The sequence below is a fragment of the Aedes albopictus genome, chromosome 2 (genome assembly GCF_035046485.1).
Source record: "Aedes albopictus strain Foshan chromosome 2, AalbF5, whole genome shotgun sequence".
NCBI lineage: Eukaryota > Metazoa > Arthropoda > Insecta > Diptera > Culicidae > Aedes > Aedes albopictus.
In genome coordinates, this window is record NC_085137.1 from 397,729,074 (window position 1) to 397,751,135 (window position 22,062).

Here is a 22,062-nt window from a genome sequence, read left to right on the forward strand (position 1 = left end):
ATTTCTATCTAGGAAACCTTGTGAACCCGGTGTTTGCTACTTTCAGTAAACATGAAATGGCAAACTCGCGTGTCATGCCTCGAGCCTGTGTGCTTGTCAACGACGCAATAGTTGCTACACTCATCTCTGAACCAACCACCAGAGATGTATGTGCTATTACAATTGATGTATCTGTTGGAAACCTCAACAGGAAATACGTCTATTGTTCAGTTTACTTACCGCATGATGAACCATCCCCAACGGATGCTTTCAAATAAGTCATCGCATACTGTACTTCAAAAGGCCTTCCACTAATTGTTGGCAGTGATGCTAATGCTCACCATATCATCTGGGGCAGCTCAGACATTAACTTGAGAGGCTCCAGTTTGATGGAGTACTTAAGTAGTACAGATCTTGCATTACTTAACATAGGCAACCGCCCAACCTTCATGGTATCTGCTAGAGAGGAAGTGTTAGACATAACACTTTGCTCTAGTAGAATAAGTCATGAGCTGATTAATTTGCATGTGTCAGATGAAGAATCTTTATCTGACCATCGCTACATCTTTTTTGAACATTTAAATGTTACTTCGCAAACATTGCGTTTCAGAAATCCCCGGTCATCAAACTGGGATCTTTTAACTGATTTGGTTGCGGCCAAATTTCATGGATACTCACCATCCATTGACACTCCAAGTGATTTAGATGATGCCGTTGATACTACAACGTCCTTCATCATGGAAGCTTTTGAAGAAGCATGCCCTCTACGGTCTGTGAAGATCACAAGAGGAACCCCTTGGGGAACGTCCATAAATTACGTCGCGCTTTGAGGGGGGATGGGGGGGTTCAGCAAAGTGTGACGGCTCATACAAAAATTTCAGAGGTCCCATACAAAAAGTGTGACATAGGGGGGAGGGGGGCTGAAAATGGTCGATTTTAGCGTGATGTAATTTATGGACGTTCCCTTGGTGGAACTCTGATCTGGCGAAACTCAGGAAACAATGTAGAAAGAGTTGGAACAGACGACGTTCGGCTGGTTCGGAGGCTTTCAGGTTGGCTCGAAAGACCTACAGGTAAGCTCTCCGGTCTGCTGAACGATCCGGCTGGAAAAACCTTTGTACAAATGTTTCCAGTTTGAGTGAAGTCAGTCGGTTAAGTAAAATCCTTGCGAAATCTAAGGATTTCCGAGTGAACGAACTTCGTTTGCCAAATGGCGATCTGACTTCCTCTGATGAGGAAGTTCTGGAATGCTTATTCAGCACACACTTCCCTGCATGTGTGGATATTACATTTTCGGATGAACCTGATGTCTTTACGATTCCCTGGCTTCGGTTCGCAGTATTGTTACAATAGAATCGATTGAGTTGGCACTTAATATCTTTGCTCCTTTCAAATCTCCTGGGGCAGATGGAATTTATCCTTTTTGCTTCAGAGGGGATGTGATCATTTTAAACATGTTTTAAAAAAAAAAAATACTTGTTTGCAGTTTTGCTACAGGGTATATTCCCAAATCCTGGCGGGATATTACTGTGAAGTTTATTCCAAAAGTTGGTCGTGCATCGTATGAAGAAGCAAAGAGTTTCAGACCTATCAGTTTGACCTCTTTTCTTCTGAAATGCTTAGAACGCATTGTCGATCATCACATCCGTGACGTTCATCTGGCCAACGTGCCTCTTCATGTGAACCAACATGCCTACCAATCTGGTAAGTCCACTGTGACTCTTTTACACAAGGTTGTTTACGATATCGAGAAGGCATTCGTTGAAAAGCAATCCTGTTCGGGTGTTTTCTTCGATATCGAGGGTGCCTTTGACAACGTGCCTTTCGATTCCATATTGGAAGCCGCACGGGGTCATGGTATATCTCCAATGATTTCCAATTGGATTCACCAAATGCTCAAAAACCGATATCTCTTCTCGACATTGCGTCTAGCAGGGGTTAGGAAATTAAGTGATTGTGGATGCCCCCAAGGGGGAGTCTTATCACCGCTTTTGTGGAATCTCGTAGCAGATACGCTATTGAGGCAACTCAATAATAGCGGTTTTCCTACTTAAGGTTTTGCCGACGACTACCTAGCATTGTTAACCCTTCAGCGCGCGCGCTGTTGTAAAAAGTACAACACTACCAAAAAACCTCGCTTTTCGTATACAGCGCGAGCGCGGTGCAGTTTCGGTTGTTTGATGGCGCGCGTGCTGGAAGGTTAATTGGTATGTGTATCACCACCCTTTTCGACCTGATGCAAAGCGCCCTTCAGGTAGTTGAGGGTTGGTGTCGCCAATATGGCCTTTCGGTTAATCCGAGTAAAACATCTATTGTTCTTTTCACGGAAAGGCAAAACCGTAATGGCGTTCGACCTTTGCGTCTCTTTGATTCTGAAATCGATGTGACTGAACAGGTAAAGTACGTTGGAGTTATTATCGATTCCAAGCTTTTCTGGACAACTCACATTGAGTTCAGAATCAAGAAAGCTTGTATGGCCTTCGGGCAATGCCGGCGAACCTTTGGTACAACTTGGGGTCTAAAACCCAAGTATATCAAATGGATCTACACAACTGTTGTTCGGCCAGTATTGGCCTATGGATGTCTAGTGTGGTTGCAAGAGGGCGAAATGAGAACGGTTCAATCAAAGTTAGGCCATCTCCAAAGGATGTGCTTAATGGCGATGTCTGGAGCGTTCTCTTCAACTCCCACGGCAGTTCTCTTGGACGTTGCTTCACTACACATTCATCTCAAACAAGAAGCACTTTCTTGCACTTACCGTCTACGGGTACTCGGTCTACTAGAAGAAACTCCTGTGAACCGCAAATCAACACACACCTCGTTGTTTCCACTTTTGGTGAATTGGGACAAAATTGTCCTTGTTCCAAGTGATCTTACAATTGCTTGTAATTTCCCATATAGGACGTCTTCCACGAAATTTCCTTCCCGGGAAGAGTGGTCATCTGGATATCTGAAGAGAAGTATTTCAGACGGCATCGTATGTTACACTGATGGCTCCCTTCTCGAAGGTCGAGCAGGTGCTGGTTTTTATTCTCGTGAGCAAAGGCTGCATCAGTCTTATTCACTTGGTAGACACTGAACCGTTCTTCAGGCCGAAATCTTTGCTCTTATGTGCGGAGCATTGACTGGCCACTGCCGACTCAGCTATCACATGGCGAATATTCAGCAAGCTGATTCATTTGCATGTGATAGCTGTGAATCCAATTATGGATCTTCGTATCATTTGATATGCAACTGTCCAGTTTTTGCGCAACTGCGTTCCCGAGTATTCGGTAAACACTTATTAAGTGAAGCTGACTTCAGAGACCTGAATATTCAGGATATTCTGTTGTTCTTAACCCGCTGTAGTAAAGAGCTATAGGCTCTCTTTCACTTTATGCGTTATTACAGTGCCCTTTTCAGGGCGCTGTTTGAACCCATTGTGGTACGCTTATGCGTTAGTATCCTCTTCCAGGGTACTTTTCCTATTTCCCTACCTGTCCTTATTCCCATCCTTATCCTTATTTCCTTCCTTTTCCCTCAGGTAGATGATGAAATAAGCTATTATTTTGGCGATGGCACAAATGTCCCAAATGAAGGATAACGTGATACCTGATACCTGATCCCTCAGAATCCCAGCACAATGTCTCTCATCCAGTGAATCCAAAATCGCACACACTTAAATGATAATGACAATATCCTTACTTTTAAATGTTGGGACAAAAAATTATGTATCTTTATCGTTGTTGCGTCCACTACACAATAATGATAAATTGCTTTGCGATTCAATCACGACAATGTTGTATCGTCACAACGACATGTTTCTTGAGCAAGCGACATTAAACTATATGCAACAAAATTAAATCCGATCATGTGACATACATGCCCCACCCAGAGAGAGAGGCATTTCTCTAATTCTTATTAGAGTCAGTCTAGTTAGAGTCTGGCGGACTGTCACTTTCGATCGGAGCCAATCGAGCATGACGTCACGGTGTAGCATTTATCGGTGAGGACACTATGACGTCATGCTCGATTGGCTCCGGTCTTAAGTGACAGTCCGCCAGACTCTAATTATAGGGACTCTAATTCTTATGTGTTGTCGCGTGACGCATGTGCTGTGCTTGTCAACTTCAAACATTACATTGCGAACATTTCAAAAGGTCATATCTACAAAAGCGACAGTCTTTCAATATCCCGTTTTTTTCTTGTTAATTTTGCTTACTAATTCGGATTTTTATGTTACAATATATAAATATAATTCGATAATTCGATATGTACTGTATAACTAAGCTAAATCATTACATTGACGTTGTTAAATTTTTTGTGTAGAAAAAGATAACAAAAATTGTTTTTGAGGATAGTACCTATTCAAATGCTCGCGAGTGTTTCTGCAAAAAGTTCTGACAGGTTCGACTAAGTAGAAGTGATCACCGGTATAAGTCGTTCTGGAAAGTACATACAAACCGTAATGAATTAATCGGTCGCCGGTCGCGAGAACAAGGAAAATTTATCGGAAAAGGTGCGGTGTGTGTTCCGGACGGAAGCGGGCGGACCAAGTGCGGTTTGGTCACCGGTTAAAGTCGTTCGAGAAAGTGTAAACAAAGCGCAATGAATTCGTCTATCGTCGGTCGCGAGAACAAGGAAAATGTATCCGAAAAAGTGCGGAGTGTGTTCCGAACGGAAGCGGGCGGACTCAAGTGCGGTTTGGGCGAGAACTGCCAATTTCGTCCAAAAAACTTCATTCTGACCAACTGCCTGCGGCACATCCAAAACATACATCCCGCGAGCTACAATGTTTTGAAACTCGGAAAGCAGATCCCGGAAGAGAAGATCGCGGAGCGAGGGAAAAAGCGCCCAAAAGGTGAAGAAGTTGTGACGGCACGGGTATCAAAACGGAAAGTGGTGGGAGGATTAATAAAAATTGTAACGTGCCACGACGCACCATTCAGTGCAGTGGAGTGGGAGGGAATCAGGGATATTGTGGACCCTTTGCTCAGTGCACTTAATTTAACGATAAATAAACAAAACATTGCTTCTTATGTGAAGGACGCGAGCAATGTCATTGACGGGTTCATTTCCGAAGAAACAAAGGATTCGATGCTTAGTCTAAAGTTAGACACCACCTCGAAAATGAACAGGAGCGTCATGGCAGTGAGTGTACAATATTACAAGGATCTGCAGCTTGTGAGAAGATCTCTCGGTAAGTCAATTTTAATTAGATTCTATCTCTTCCTTCTTGGCGCAACGTACCCACTGGGACAAAGCTTGCTTCTCAGCTACCATAGGTTACTAAAAGGCTTCTCAATGATTGTTTTGCATATGTATATCTCTCCTGATGCCTAAGGAAGTCTTTGAAATTCCCATTACGGAAAAGTTCCAGCATCGAACAAGAATCGAACCCGTCACCCTTAGGTCATGCTGAATGGTCCACTGCACAAATTCATGCTGGCCTGTTTTCTTTTACAGAAAATTTGACGTTTGAGAGGTGCCGACACCGCTCAAACGTCAAATTTCGTGTGAGAGTAAGCAGGCCAGAATAAATTCGTGCAGTAATCTATAGGGCACTGCATGAAATGCTTTCCTTTTCTTTCACTCTTACAGAAAATTTGTAAACAAGGCCACGAAACGTCAAAATCCCATACAAAATCAAAACAGTGCAGTGCCCTATACCGAAACGCGCGGCTGTAAGAGCTCAATAATATTAGGGTGCCTGTACCAGTTATCGCACTACCTAAGGATAACAATTTCTACAAAAATAAGAAGGCCGAAGAATGTTTTCCAATATGTCAAAAGCTTGTGTAGTTTCCATAATTTACAGGAAAAAAAAACAAACTGCGCCAAAACTACTTTTAGTAATGATAGGAACCCTGTATCAGTTATGGACACATTTTATTATTTAGGTTCCACTTCGCACTATTTGCATGCATTCCTTATGGGGTTAAGCCTGGAACACATAGCGTCCGTTCCGTCGAGGTATGCGTTTTTTTGACAGTTTTCCCATAGGAAATGTGTCAAACTACTGTCACGCACACGCAAACGTATGCATTGTGTGGGGCACTTTAGCCATAACTGGTACATTGATGGTTAGAATGATTAATTTCTATAACAATTTTAGCAAATTGTGCTTCATCTTTAAAGGTTGAATATCAACTAGGGAATCGCGCCACTTGAGCGGTGGCTTCTATTTTCGTCTGTTTTCCGCTATAACTCAGTCAAGTTTGAACCAATTGGTACAATTTTTGGAATGCGGTGAGATAGGTATAGTATCTACCCGTGTACAACATTTCAAGTCAATTGATTCAAAATTGATTGAATTATAGTGGAGAACAGACGAATATAGAAGCCACCGCCCAAGTGGCGCGATACCCTAGCCAATTTCAGGTACTATAGCCATAACTGGTACACTGAGCCCATATATCTAAAGTTTTTTTTTAAATTTCTTTAAAGTCATTGAGTTTGATCTGTACTTGTGAACATTACAGAAAAGCAGACTTAAAATGAAAAATTGTTTGATTTCAAACGTTAACACGGCATTTCTATTGCTTCCATTACCCAAGACCGTACACGGGGTCACGTTTATTCCCCTGATAAAAATACTATGAATAAATGAATTCCTGGTGGAATCTTAAAAGTAACTCACGATTAAAGCCCAGAAGATAAATGTAGTGAATATTCATGTATAAAAAATGCCGTGACATACGTAGGATCGTGCATAACTCGCGGAAGGAACGTCCTATTGCGGTGATGTCTGATTTACTCTGTTAGTATTCATTCAAGGACGGTGTATCAACCCGCATAACCACAAACTGTAAATGCAACGTTTCTCATACTGTATATGACCATTAGCAATTGTCATTTAACCTTTTCTCAGACTATCGGAGATAACAGTAAGCTAACCATTCCATGTACAGATTTGCCTGTTTGACAAACGGTTATCCGCCAAATAACAGTATGTGGAATAGGCGGTTAAGATAGGTTACCATAAAAAATCGCTCTTTTTCTCGAACAAATTTTTCGTAATACAGTAAAGGATATGGTCAATATATTATCCAGTTTTTCAGACAATTCACTGCATAACAAATGGTTATAGAACAGTTTAACAATAAATCTAGAAGAAAAACAAATACTGTATGGGTTACTATTGATTTATGGTCTTCCATTGTATGTCAAGCTTATAATATAAGGTTCGGCTACATTTAAACTGTTAAAAAATAAAAGCTTTTGTGCGTTCATTGGATATTTTTTTTATTAAACAAATCTAACGCCCTTATGCTGGACTCGTTAATACCTACGGCTATGATTCGAACAACTGAAGATTACTGTGGTGAGAGTGCATTTTTAATTGGGTTTTTAAATTAGGAAAAATGTAATGATTTTTTGATTTTATACGAAAGAGCACATTTTTCTGAACCACCATGATTTTTTTCAGATTTCTAGAACTTCATTTTGGTATCTAAAATCGCTTCCGAAGAGATTTTTCGAAATCACCTTTTGACAGCTGGCCAACTGTTTGACAGCTCCGCCCAGTACAAAATGCGACGAGGGGTGATACGACAAATCGCTCCCATACAAACTTCAAACTGATTTTTAAATAGGTTCCCGGGCACCAAAATTCATGAAAATTTGGATTTCGGCTCAGTTTTGCATGCAGATTCTGAATATGGAATTATCTCTACACCGCTAAAGAAGCCAATTGCAAGGAGCATTAAATTTCTGCGCCCAGCAGGGCGAATCTTTCGCTGCTTTCATTTGCGGGACTCCTCGCACAGTCAGGCCGGATCAGGCTCCTGGAATTGAATTGAAGTTTCGGCATCCTGCAAAACAATTAGTATCCGATGAAATATAGCACAAAAACTAAATTTATAAGTCGTGCAAAACTTACCCTTGTTACATCCAGACCGCTCCAAGCGCTTCAAACCATTTTCCGAGGCAAGTTTTTAGTTTGTCGTTCAATCAACTCGCGGGCGAAAGATTTTGTTTTTTTTTTCTTCTAAATGCAAACTGCAAAGTTCGATCGGTACAGATACTAATAAAAGCTACTATTTGACAAACTGTTGAATTCAAGTGGCATACAGTGAAATGCACATGTGTAAGTGTGTTGCGCAAATGAAATCGCAAACCGTTTGAGAAAAGGTTACACTGCATTGCCACCATGCCTCTTGAGTTTTCGGTACCATATTGTTCGATAATTTCTGCACAATATGACAAATTGTTACAACTTGGTATGGTCTTCATAGACCGTTCTTTATGGTCGGATGCTTTGAGTTTCATATTTTCAACAGAGAAACACCTGTTCGCGGTACAGTAACAGTAAGTTGTAAAGGAGACATACTGTGTGGAGATTAACACAAACAGTATTTTGTTATGCGGGAAGTTAAAAAATATGGAATAATAATTTTTGAAAATAAATTTTTTGAAGGGAGATTTTTGTACTTTTAGCGCCAAAAACAAAAGACAAAGTATCACCCTCACTCACTTACGTGTATACAGAGTTGGACAGTTCTCGCTCTTGCCCAAGCTCTTGCCCTTAAAAAGTGCGGCATAGATAAGTGTGCCTTAACGCTCTTTGATTTCAAAGAGAAAAATATCTCTTTATGGCTAGTTTCCACCTGGTAAGTACTGTGTAAAAAGATAGGACAAGTAATGGTCACGTAAAACTTTTGCAATCAAAATTACTTAAGCGTTCGCAGTTGATAAGTAATTTACAGCCAGAAAGATTTGCCAACAGATGGCACTGTCATGCGATGCTGTCAGTCATGTTGTTAATTTTCCGTCAATGAGAGTCTAATAGAGGTGAGGAAGAAGATACTTTGTGTGCGTGAGATCCGTGTCTGGTGCAAAACATGTCACTACTACAAGCAAAGCGAGCTCCCATAAGAACGCGTGTCAAATAGTGACGTCACTATTTGTGTTTACATTTTTCTTTGCTTACTAATACATAGCTATCTCTTCTTCTTCCCCACCTGTAATATACTCTCATTGATTTTCCGTACGGAATAATATGTCGATGTATTATAAGGCATTTTATGAGACGTTTCTAATCAGCTGTTTTTTGAATGTTTACCAGCTTTGAAGTCCAACCGGTGGGCCCATTTATTTACATTTTCGCTAGCATAACATGTGATGCAGGCCCATCCATTAAACGGGGTTCATTTGTCTGCAAAAATGCGTCAATCCGCCCACTATCATTAATATCATAGATCGTAGGGACGTTTTTTTCATCTGCTAGTGACACCATGCAGCACGAGGGATTAATACATGCCACATTAGAAACCAAAACATCTCTGCCAGCAAAAATCTGATTGGCGCTCACCACATGTTATGCTACTTTTCGTGAAAACAAAAACATCAAATGTAAACAATAACAATGAGCGGCCCACCGGTAGAACGTCTCGTAAAATAGCTTATTCCGTGAGTAAAAGTGACATTTGTCTTTCTGTTTTGTTTCTTCTTTCGCACCAAAGACGTCAGTGTGCATTAAGCTGTTAGTACACAGGGGCCTTAGGCCTGTAGACAAAGAAAGATCTCAAGAAACAACATCAATTTGAAGCGGAAAACGCAATGGGGCCGGCAACGGAATGAGGAAGCACTGCGGTATGTACTAAAATAATCCGCAATTATGCCGCTGCGATAAAACACAATGAACGCAGATTTCCTGCGGTTAATTTCAAAACAACTCAGTTCGGTGAATTGTTTGTTTCCTGGAAAAAACGAATTATGTAAGAATTTGCAGCATTGTTCTTGCTCTGTCTTGCTCTATCGAAAGAAATCTGAGGTTTCCTAGTTCTCGAAAATTCCTTAAAGAGTTCTTTCAAGAGTTCCCCGATATTTCCTCTAGAATGTCCCCCAGGAGTTCACGGGAATTCATCCAGAAGTTCTCCTCCAGTTCTTCCTCCAAGAGATTATCCCTCCGGAGTTTCCCGGATATTCTCGTGGGAGTTCCCCGGTAATGCCTCCAAAAGTTCCCCGTTATTCCTTCAGGTGTTTGCCAGGAGTTTCCCTGCAGAAATTCCTGCAGAAATTCTCTTGGAACTCTCCAATGAGTTTCCAAGAAATTCGTTCAGGAGTTTCCCAGGACCTCATCTAAAATTACCTTTGGAATTCCATCAGAAGTTCACCAATTATTCCACCAGGAAGTTTTCGGGAAATTTTCCAGGAGTTCCTTTGAAATTTGCGTGCAATTCTTCCGGAATTCCTGCAGGACTTCCCCGGAGCAATCACCAAAGGATCTTCTGGAGCAAATCTCCAGAAATTCCTTCTGAGATTTTTCCAATACAGTGACGATTCGTTCGTTGAGAGCTCGTTAGATGGGCTGACTCGATGGTTGAATGTTCACTGGTTGGGGCAAAACCCAACTAAAAAGCACTGTCAGTGTCAAAATAGATGTCAAAACGAGTTTGACGTCTGACCGCCGTCGCATCACAGCTCCTGTATACAGAACGTTTACGCAAGTATGTGAGTGTTCCGTGACGTATTTCTCGTCACTTGCGTGTGTCTAGAGCATTTTGATCAGTTGTCAGTTGCCCCAACGAACGAACACGATTCGCAGATCGGGGCGCAGTCGTGACCCAACCAGCGAATCCGGACTGTAATTCCTCCGGAGGTTCCTCCAAAAATTTCGCCGGAGACTCCTTCAGGAATTCCCCTGGAGATTCTTCCGAGGAATTCTCGGAGGAATTCCTGGAAGAATCCTCGGAGAAATTCCTGGAGGAATTCTTGGAGGAATCCTCGGAAGAATTCCTGGAGGAATCTCCGGAGGAATTTCTGAAGACATTCTGGGAGAAATTTCTGGAGGAATCTCCGAAGAAACCTCCCGAGGAATTCCTGGAAGAGTCTCCGGAGGAATTTTTGGAGCAATTTCTGGAGGAATCTCCGGAAGGATTTCCCCGAGAAATTTCCGAAAAAAATACTGCAGGAATCTCCGGAGGAATTTCTGGAGGAATCTTTGGAGGAATTATTAGAGAAATCTCAGGTGGAATTACAGGAGAAATCTCCGGAGGAGTAGGAATCTCCGGAGGAATTCCTGAATGGATACCTGGAGGAATCTCCAGAGGAATTATTGGAGAAATCTCCGTGATGCCACTCCTGATGTAATCTTAAAAGGAAATCCTGGAGAAATACCAGAAGAAACTATAAAATGAACCCACAAATATACTCCTGGAGAAGATCTAGAAGGAGCTTCTGAAGGAATCCCGGAAGAAGTTGCTGGAGGAAGGATTTCCCAGATAAATCTGATAAACAATTCCTGGAGATATCACAAAAGGAATTCCTTGACGATTAATATAAGAAACGCCCAGAGAAAACCTAGAGGAATCCCAAATAGTTCTATTTTAGAAAAAAATAAACTCCTGGAGAAATCTTAGAATGCATTATTATAGAAATCCTAGAAGGAACTCTTGGAATGATCCCGGAAGGAATTCCTGCAGGAATCTCCGAATAAATATCTGAGTGAACCCCGGAAAAAAATACTAGAGAAATTCCGGTTGAAATTATTGGAGGATAGTTCGAAAAAACTCCTAGTAGAATCTTAGAAAACACCTCTGGAGAACACCCTGAAGGGACGACTAGAAGATCACATGCTATTAAATCCTGGAAAAAAAAATGCAAATCTCAGATACATTTTATGAGAATCCCCGGCGAACTCCTGATGGATGTTCCGGTGGAACACCTGGAAGAATTTCAAAATGATTTTCTGCGTAATCCCAGAAAAAAACCTTTGTACGGAATGCCAGAAGAATCCTTCGTGGATCTTCATAAAATTTCCCGTGAAGCTTTGTCCCAGTATTTCTTCAACAACTTCATAAAGTAGCCGCCAGAGTCCTCCCACCGCGGTGTACCGTAGTCCGAACCCCTAAATTAGTTCACTCTGTAATACCATTAGAAGTTCCCTCAGAATCCCAGCGCAATGTCTCTCATCAGTATTTTCCTTGGAAAGCTTCACAACTCCGTTGGAATCTCACTATCTGGATTTTCCCCAGAACCCCACCCAAAAGTTTTGAATTGAATTATTTTCCCCAAACACGCGCAAAAAAGTACATTTCAATTTCAATAACATTTCCTGAGGAAACGAACGAAATTTCTCTTAGTCCAAATCGTAAACAACCTAGTGCTCTTTTCTTCACATCCTTCTTACAGCATCGTTTCGTTAAAATGCTGTCAGTTAAACAAATGTCAAAATTACTTACGGAAAAATGTGAAATTTTACTAGAGCGCTCTACTTGGCAACAGGAAACTTAGCTTTACCAAAAAGTGAAACCGCAAAAAAGAGCGTACTGCACTGAGCTTTTCCCACGCAAAGAGTAGTTTATTTATCCGCAATACCACTTCTTGCTCGGTTGTGTGGGAAGCGTGAACGAATGCATGTTGCCATGGCACCCACACAAGCTCGAATACGAGACTCGCGATGAAAATCTGATTTGCTACAGCAAACTGTCAATGCAGCTGGCAATTCAATCCCACTTTAAACGAATTTCTGGGATCATCTAGAAATCATCATACCATGCAGTGGTGTACGGAGATTCTACTGGGCTTTTTGTAGAAGAAGTTGCCATCAGGCCGCCCTGGCGTTGGGGCCAGGCGCTAGCCCCGGTTGAGGGCCCCGTCAGTGCTTCGAATGGCGATTTTGGGTTCCCTAAATAACTCCAGCCTCAATCATTCGCATTCATTCATGCAAACCTGTGACGAACTGGAACTGCCCGAAAACTAGGAAGGGATACACATTCCACAGCTTTCAGTATATCCACTGGGCTGGTACCGTGCTAAGACCTGGTCGACCCCAGGACATCGACTTTATTCCAATCATAACCATGTTCTTGCTCATGCCGTGCCGTGAGTCCTTGATTCGGACTGACTCGGATAAGCCTCGATCAGACCGGAATGGGATCGATGCTTAGGGCCCTTTCATCAGCCACTCTGGTTTTTCACTGCACAATGGGTCCAGAGCCGTGTTTACGAAGACAAAAATGTTTGTGCCTAACCCATAAGTTTTAGATACATGGTGTCTTTGGGAAACTTTCTTCTTATTTTTTGACCTTTTTCTCATTATTGTGAAATTAGGGTGGTACCTCTCGTTTCGCTGATCCAAACATCTGCTTTTAAATAGTTTTATGTACGTTCACAAAATGTTCTACAAAATTGTAAAAGAACTTATTTGGAGCAAGTTTGCCGAAGAAACCATTATTCTATCTCTTATGGTTCCTAACTTATATTTTTTTTAAATATTCATGTTAGGGTGATCCATGAATTTCAGTTTTCCTGAAATAACTTTTAATTCGTTCGTTTCTCGTAAATACTTTGTTCCGACCACTTCTAGAACTATCAACGACGCATCTTTTTTTCCAAAGAGCTCAAAGTTCCAACTAGCGTAGTTAAAAAGATATTGGCATTTTTCTTTCTACCTATTATTTTTACCTAAGATGTATAAACCGTGTAGAATGCGATGGATCTCTTCAGTCGAGTCAAGTACAAGACACTGAAGACGACCTTACAGTTGAGGTCGAAATACGTATCTGTCAAAGGATGCGAATTCTTAGTGGAATTCAAAGGAACAGTACTTAACGCGATTTTCTTTTTATTTTCAAAAAATCACTTTTTTTCAATAAGTCATATCTCAGAAAGGAGCAAATGGATTTTCATTCTCCCGGTTGCATTGGAAAGATCGTACTCTATTCTATATATGGTGAAAAAACTGTAGGTACCTTTTTTGTTTAAAGCTTATTATTGAATTTTGAAAATACGATTTTTTTTCATGGAAAAGCAGTTGTAACTTTGAAAATCGTTGAGATACAAACTTGGCGTCTTCGACAAAATTGTGAGTTTTTGGCTACTATAAAAGTGCCCAGAACAAAGTATTGCGAAAAAATCAACACATAAAATTATATTGAGTAAAAACAGATTTTCATATGGAAAGCGGAACAATATCAGCAAACTCAACTAGTCTTTGTTAGATAGATCGAAGCAACCATGTCGAAAATGTTTAAATAAAAAAATAAGAAAAAGTCGAAAAATAAGAAGAAAGTTTCCCAAAAACACCATGTATCTAAAGCTTAAGGTTTAGGCACAAACATTTTTGTCTTCGTAAACACGGCTCTGGACCCATTGTGCACTGCTTGCCCAGCTAGCAAACTTGGAGGGGTTGTTTGTGGTGACACCCAACAATTTGGTCTTGCTGACTTTGATGGTTAGACCAACTGTAGACGAGCGTTCGGCTAGATCTGTGAGCTTACTCTGTATGTCAGAACTCCGTCCCATCATGATCTCGTCGATTGCAAAGACAAACAGTAGCGGTGCTAGTATACATCCTTACCTCACACTTGCAACTACCCGGCTGGGGTTGGACAAAACGTCGGTATGCAGTATGTCTCGTTAAAGCCCCGTACTGCGTATCGATGAGATTGACCATTTTATCCGGAACTCCTTTGCGTCTCAGGGCGCCCCACAGTTTTTCGTGGTTTAGGCGATCGACAGCTTTTTCGTAATCGATGAATACCACATAGAGGGACTCTTGGAATTCGTTAACCTGCTCCAGTATGATACGGAGCGTGACTCCGGAATCCTGTCTGCTGCCGCCGGTGAGTCGCGTCTAGTTTCTCCTGTATCCGGTTAAGGATAACTTTACACAGAACTTCGGGAACAATACATAGTAGCATGGTGCCACGCCACTTGTTGCACACAGTCAGATCCCCCTTTTTGGGAACCTTCAGTAAGACGCCCTGCATCCAGTCAGCCGGAAAAGTCTTCGTGTCCCAGATATTACAGAATTGGGTTTTTAAATTAAGAAAAATGTATTGATTTTTTGATTTTATACGAAAGAGCATCTTTTTCAGAACCACCATAATTTTTGTCAGATTTTTAGAACTTTATTTTGGTACCTAAAATCGATTTCGAAGAGATTTTTCAAAATCACCTTTTGACAGCTGGTCAACTGCTTGACAGCTCCGCCCAGTACAAAATGCGACGAGGGGTGATTCGACAAATCGCTCCCATACAAACTTCAAACTGTTTTTTAAACAGGTTCCCGGGTACCAAAATTCATTAAAATTTGAATTTCGGCTCAGTTTGACATGCAGATTTAGAATATGGACTAATCTCAACCCCGGGGGCTTTGTTGGACTTCATGCTTCGTATGGCTGTTTCAATTTCTTGAGTGCCTCATAGATGACACAGATGAGGTCACCCGTGAGCCGTACCCTAGGTGGTTTATGCCGAGATGATGATTCGTCGGACGTAGAAACTACAAAAAGTTTCAATAAAGGCATTCTACTGGTTCCACTGGTGTCCACTGCTCTTCTATGCTGCCACCTTCCGGAACATTCACTAATCGGGTTCCAAGTTCGTCAACGAACGATCTCTTCAGAACTGGATCTTCTAGCCACCGTGTGTTGAATCGTCGTCCTAGTATTTCCTTCTGCCATTGAATCCGGGCAATAGGGAGCCGGATCTCGCCGATTTGAAGGTGATGATCAGACGCGATATCGGCGCTGCGTTTAGTTCGGACATCAAGGCTCCGTCTCCATTTTCGACTGATGCCGATATGGTTTTCAGTATGTCCATCACGAGAGACCCACGTGACTTTATACACTTCAAAACTAAAAACTATTTTAGTGAAATGGTCGTCAACATTGACCATGAATTTACTCAGATCAGTGAAAAAGTTAGATACGTCGATTTGAAAAATTATGCTTGACTTGTCGATGGGGGAAGCACGAGCCCCCCAATCACCAGGCCCAGACCCTCTGGACGTACCTCCTCAATCTAGCAGAAGCCAGAAGCCCAAAAGGTGCCCAGGCTACCAGCTAATTTTTAGCTCGCGGTCTTTGTCATCGACTGACCCGTGGAAGTTAGGGACTTGTGAGGACCACAGCTATGTTGGACGCTCTCACCGTTTTGCAGCCCAAGACCAAGTATACTACAAATTTAAGGCATTCTTGAAAAATCCTAGAAATATTTCCTGAGTGTCCCAACCCAATTAATAAACCAGAAAAATTCAAGTAAATCAGTAAATATATATCTTAGAAGGTCAGCGGTTAAACAGTTTATCTTCATTCAGGAATACATTTTTGATATGATGTTATGAATTTTACCAAATATGACTCTGCAAATGCCGTTATAATTAAAAAAGAAAAAACGCATCAGAGACAAACTTCGATCGTTTGCGGTTCCAGTTCATTCACGAACGTGAAATGATTTAGGCGAGTAGGGTTTCGAACTACTTGGGCATCCGCGTCAATTCCCGGCAGCTCACAGCAAAACAAATCAAAATATCACTTGCCGGCTAAGTATAAAAATAAAGAATGATAAAAATCAAGAATGAGTTCAACAAAAAGAAACAGAAATACGGCTTATTCAAATGCTTATTGGTTTCCTGGGAAGTCATAGCATACTGTACTTCAAAAGGCCTTCCGCTAATTGTTGGCAGTGATGCTAATGCTCACCATATCATCTGGGACAGCTCAGACATTAACTTGAGAGGCTCCAGATGATAGAGTACTTAAGTAGTACAGATCTTGGATTACTTAACATAGACAACTGCCCAACCTTCATGGTGTCTGATAGAAAGGAAGTGTTAGACATAACGCTTTGCTCTAGTAGAATTAGTCACGAGTTGACTAATTGGCATGTGCTAAGGGCAAGACAGTAACAACGAGAGTAACTCTGTTATCAAAATGATGCTCAGAATTCCTCTATATTGCTATGGATCACTCTGGTTTTCCCGAAGTGATGCCTGATACCGGTGGAAAATCGAGCAGTCTTGCCCGATGGGCATGTGTCATGTGAAGAATTTTTATCTGACGATCGTTACATCTGAATGTTACTTCGCAAACTTTGCGTTTCAGGAATCCCCGGTCAACCAAGTGGGATCTCTTTATTGATTTAATTGCGGACAAATTCCATGGATACTCACCATCCATTGGCACTACAAGTGAGTTAGATGATGCAGTTAATACAACAACGACTTTCATCATGGAAACTTTTGAAGAAGCTTGCCCTCTGCGGTCTGTGAAGACTACAAGAGGAACCCGTTGGTGGAACTCTGATCTAGCGAAGCTCAGGAAACAATGTAGAAAGAGTTGTAACAGACGACGTTCGGCTGGTTCGGAGGCTTTCAGGTCGACTCGCAAGGCCTACAAGAAAGCTTTCCGGTCTGCTGAACGATCCGGCTGAAAAAAAACCTTTGTACAAATGTTTTCAGTTCGAGTGAACTTTCATTGACAACAATCAGCACGAATTGTAATTCCTTAGGCTTCGACTCAAATTTCATAAGTTTTCTTAGCGCATCATATCTGTTTTCCCCAAGGCTTATTTGTTACTACTCTTGACTGTGCTACATTTTTTAAGGAACTACATTTTTTTAATTTTCATTTCATTATAGGAATCATTGAGCTGTACGAGAAACATACCGCTCAATATCTGAAAGAAAAGGTTGAAGAGCTGCTGGACAAATTTGGTATAAAGCGCTGGCAAATATACTCCGTTACGGTAGATAATGGAAGAAATGTTGTCAAATCTGTCGATCTTCTGGGCGAAACCGCATGTAAAGATCCGGATGATAGCGAAAGCAGCCCTGATGTACAGGATAATTCAGATGAAAATGCAGAAGACGACAACGCATTTTTCCACTGCGAGAAAATCACCGAGGAATACCAACAAACGTTAAGTGAGCATAAAGTCGACTGCATACGCTGCGGAGCGCACACCATAAACCTTGTGGTGAACGACGTGACTCGGGAATCCGAAGAGAACGATGAATCGCTCAAGCATATTATAAAAATTGTGAAAATGTGCCGAAAAGGAAAATACAAGCAAGCATTCAAGTTCTCTAAGACCCCGATACCGAACTCGCCAAACAAGACCAGATGGAATGCTGTGTATATGATGATATACGTGCTCTTGAAGTACAAGGAATTCTACTCTAATATCGGTTTGCAGTATGATGAGCTTGGTAAGCTACTTTTTTTTTCATAGTTTGCTTAGAGATTTTTTTTTACCTTTTTTGTAAATTTTGTTGCAGACCTTTCACACTGCTGGCAATTCATGGAAGAATATCGCGAAGCTTTCTACCCGCTGTACTTAGCATCGTTAATATCACAGCAAGAGGAATGCCCAATAAGCCAGTTCCATTTGGAGTGGCTGAAGGCGTACGGTCAAGTGAAAGCGTTGAAGTCAAATCGATTCAGAGATAACATACTGCTGTCGATGGACAAGAGACAAAAAACTCTGATGGAACCCATCGCCTACAGGGCCGCTTTATACATGGATCCTCGGTTCATGTATAGTGGATCTGAGCTGTTCAAGCGCGAGGAAAAGGCAGAAATCGTGGTAAGTAACCAATGCACGTGTTCACTCGTTTGACTTCTGAGCGGAACCATGTTATCAAGGACGCCATGGAAATAGGTTCGTTTTCTGTAAACATGGCTCTGCTGAAACGTTTTGTTTTATAAAACAAAAAAATTTACCAAAAAAAAAATGTTTCCTAATTTTACAGAAATATCTCGTCAAATTGTGGAACAACATCAACGTTAACAGGCCTGAAACCAGCACTGTAGATGATAACCAGGACACAGCGGTATCGAACAACTCGTTTGACATCAACGATTATTTCACGCAGTTGTTTGGGGAAGGCACTTCTACTCGCTCATCGAAACCTACTTCACTGGAAGAAAAATTGCTGCAAATACAATGCCAAGACCGCGTCAACCCTGCGGAGCAATTTAACATAATCCATTACTGGTATGCGCAAAGAGTTCACGAGGAACGACTGTGGAAACTAGCCAAAGTTGTTTACGCCGCAGCTTCTACGCAAGCAGCTGTTGAACGAGATTTCTCTGCGTACAACAGAATATTCACAAACCTGCGAAATCGTCTAGCTGGTGACACTATTGAACACGTACTGAAAGTTAAATTGAACAAGGACCTGATCGAGCCTACCATTCGCGAGATAATTCAATCGCAACCTGCCAACTGAATTCAGATTTCCATCGTTTTTTTTTTATTATTATTGACCATGCTGTTACGTTTTAGGTTCAACGCGCCTATGTTTGACTACTATTCGATGAAATAAAGGATGTGATACATCGCATTATTTTAATTACACTTTACAATTACATTTTTACTTCTAGTATCATACGGGAATTACTGCCGTAGTTTCGAATAGGATGGATTTGGGTGGGAGTATAGGATTACTATAATCAATTATCAATTTGATTTGTGCATCCGAGGCGCAATACACCGCACTATGCGTGACGTTATCGCGCCGTTATGTCCGACGCATGGTTTGGTAGATAAATAGATTTTCGCGACTTGGATTTTCGGTCCGATTTCGACCGAATTGATAATAATGCCAGTGGACCATATAGGGTAACCTGGGGTAATGCGCACCCCCAGGGCAAAACGCCCTCACGCTATTTCATTATATAAGTGAAGTTCCATTCGATTCAAGCAAACTAGACGTAAAACTGAGCCGGACAAGCTCAAGAATGCAAAGAATATTCGAATGACAAGCGTGGAAAACGATGATTTTCCACATTTGGAAAGATTATCTAATTTGAAGCGCACGCAATTTAAGCAATTGCGCGCTGATTATATGGAATCAACCTAGTATAACTACCATCCGCCTCCTACTCCTTTCATTTGCTGCCGTAAGTAGTAAAATGGAGCCGCCTGGTATCTCATTAGAATTCAAAGCGGAAAATGCCAGAGGTCGTATTGCCCCACCTCAAGGTGCGTTTTGCCCCCAACAGTTTTTCAGCACCCAAAACGAAACACTTTTTTAAATTGTTAATTTGATTCGATAAAATTGATATCACGCGTACCAAATGCTGGCATCTCTTAGCCAAATAGGTAATAGTAGTTTACGCAACAAGGTGCAGAATGAGGATTTTTACAGCACGAGTCGTACATTTATCCAACGAGGATTGCCGAGTTGGATAATTACGATGACGTTTTTTGCAATTTCATAAATTACTACTTGAGGCAAGACTTGAGGATATTTTTAAACAAAACTTTTTCATCAAACTCCACACTGATGTTCAGAGCCATGTTTAAGAAAGTGTGATCATAGCAGGTTATGCTGTGCACTTGTCACAAATTTTCAAACCTGCGTCCAGACAGCATGAAGAAGTTCATCAAAACTGAAAACAGTGCTGTAATGGTTCATTACGCAACGCAAATCAGTGCTGTAATGAACCACCCTAATAAACCAACACAATAAACGGACCGTAATGTAGATGGTTCAACAATACCGCATACTGTTCGAATTGTATACCGAATGGGTGGTTAAGCATATCTTATGGTTATCGTTTATGCGGGCATTACCGCACTGCTAATTTGATGTGGGAAAGTAGGCCTTTTCCTGTCAGATTTGCGTGAGGGAAAACAGCCTATTACGATGAGAAATTGCAAAAACTAACTTTCAAAACGCAAGACACCCATAAAATCATCCTAGTTTTAGCTCTAGGGCCACGTTTGCTTAGGGGGTGCATATTACCCCACCTTCCCCTACACCGAAATTCGAAGAAACATGCCTAGATTTATCATCATTAATCTTCCTAGTGCATCACGCTGGGAACAACTACAACTCGATGGCGTAATACGATTTGGGTCGAAATTGATCCTAATGCACAAGGAGGGTTAAAAATAGTTACAAACTGTTCACATGCTTATTTTCAATCAATATTTTGGGAAAATAATGTGAAAAAATAAAAGAATACGGAATTATTTGGGCAGTTTTCCTCTAAATCATTCACACTACCAGAGACTGCACGTGTTCAAAAAAAACTTAAATGGAAGAAATCTGACTGAGTTATAACGAAGTGCTGCCTGAAGTAAGCTTTCCTGTCCAAATGGTCCCACGCCATACTTGTTTTTTTTTTATTAAAAGCTCACCAAAATAGAAGCACTGTGCAAGCTTTCTTTTCATATTCCTATTTTTCTGGAATAAAATAGATACATATATGAGGGACCCAAATGCAAGGGGTGTCGTCGTCGTCGATTTTGAGTTGAAATAAAAAGAACGGAATCAATAGGTGCCGTAACCGTTTTCGAATAGGATGAATGAGATTATGCATGGATTATAGACACTATAGATTCCATAGACTCGTGGAGATATGGTTGAGCAATACGATTTTAGTGTGTTTTAACGTGAATTTAGTGTACCCAGCAAATATGATGTCACGTAATCCATTATCGCTATTGGAATCGTGACGTCATGCTCGTTTTGCTACGCGAACTGACAGTTCTTTTGGCTACAGTTGTCTTCGCCTCCGCGAGTCTATGGAATCTATAGTGTCTATAGCGTGGATGCGTGATACTATTCATGGTACTCAGACCCTATGAGACATATTTTCTCAAAGAATAGTTTGCTTCTTTATTGATGAAATACTTTGGTTTTACAGCTGATATGAAATTGATTAGTAAAAAATGCCGCTATAGATAGCAATAGGCTCAGTAACTATTTATGGCCAAAACTACCAATAGGTCTGAATTCGTACTTCTTCCCTATCGATCTTCTACGTCCAAACTGGTATTGTGTTAACATAGCTTTCAGTCTCATAATGCAACGCACAAGATTGATTACAAAGCAAATTACACTTCTCTAGCACTCAATGATGTTACTTTCGATTCTAAGTATCAATGAACCTTCAGAGCTTTTCGGGCGTACTGTCGTGTACAGCATAGTTGTTCCATGTTCTATGGGAATCCCTATTAACATGGACAACTATGCTGCACACGGCAGCGTATACCTGGCAACTATGAACATCGTATGACCTAAGACTGATAGGACAGCGTAGCATATGCTGATCATTGGGTTTGGAGCATGAAGAATAAAGCCATGGTCCTTGGCAAATTTCCACACCTTCATAGGTCTCATTTCTGCGATTCATATCGGATATTGACCGTCCAGTTCCAAACTGTTCACGACCGTTCGAAACAGTCGGCGTTTCAAACGGTCGGTGAAACAGTCGGTGACGGATTTGACAGCAGAAATGAGTGAGAGAGTTTTCGCGCGCAAACGCGTTTTCAAAAACATTCAATTGGTGGAATAAGGACAGCTAACTAGTCGCCCTGATCAGCTGTTGCCGGCAGCCAAGCCGCAAGCTTTTTGGC

General features: G+C 41.3%; 1 protein-coding gene across 1 annotated transcript; it reads left to right on the plus strand.

Annotated features, from left to right (window-relative positions):
• The first annotated feature begins 4,566 nt into the window (after positions 1-4,566).
• On the plus strand, positions 4,567-19,833 carry LOC115270908 (uncharacterized). Its single transcript, XM_029880245.2, has 4 exons — positions 4,567-4,819; positions 17,330-17,899; positions 17,969-18,276; positions 18,443-19,833. Exons 1-4 carry the CDS (start codon positions 4,567-4,569, stop codon positions 18,920-18,922), a joined length of 1,611 nt encoding a protein of 536 aa, XP_029736105.2. The 3' UTR covers positions 18,923-19,833.
• Positions 19,834-22,062: the final 2,229 nt, after the last annotated feature.

Coding starts and splice junctions, on each gene's coding strand:
- LOC115270908 (XM_029880245.2), top strand. CDS start 4,567: ATGAATTCGTCTATCGTCGGTCGCGAGAACAAGGAAAATGTATCCGAA. Junction 4,820..17,329: donor AGGGAAAAAGCGCCCAAAAG/GTGAAGAAGTTG, acceptor ATTTCATTATAG/GAATCATTGAGCTGTACGAG. Junction 18,277..18,442: donor AGGAAAAGGCAGAAATCGTG/GTAAGTAACCAA, acceptor CTAATTTTACAG/AAATATCTCGTCAAATTGTG.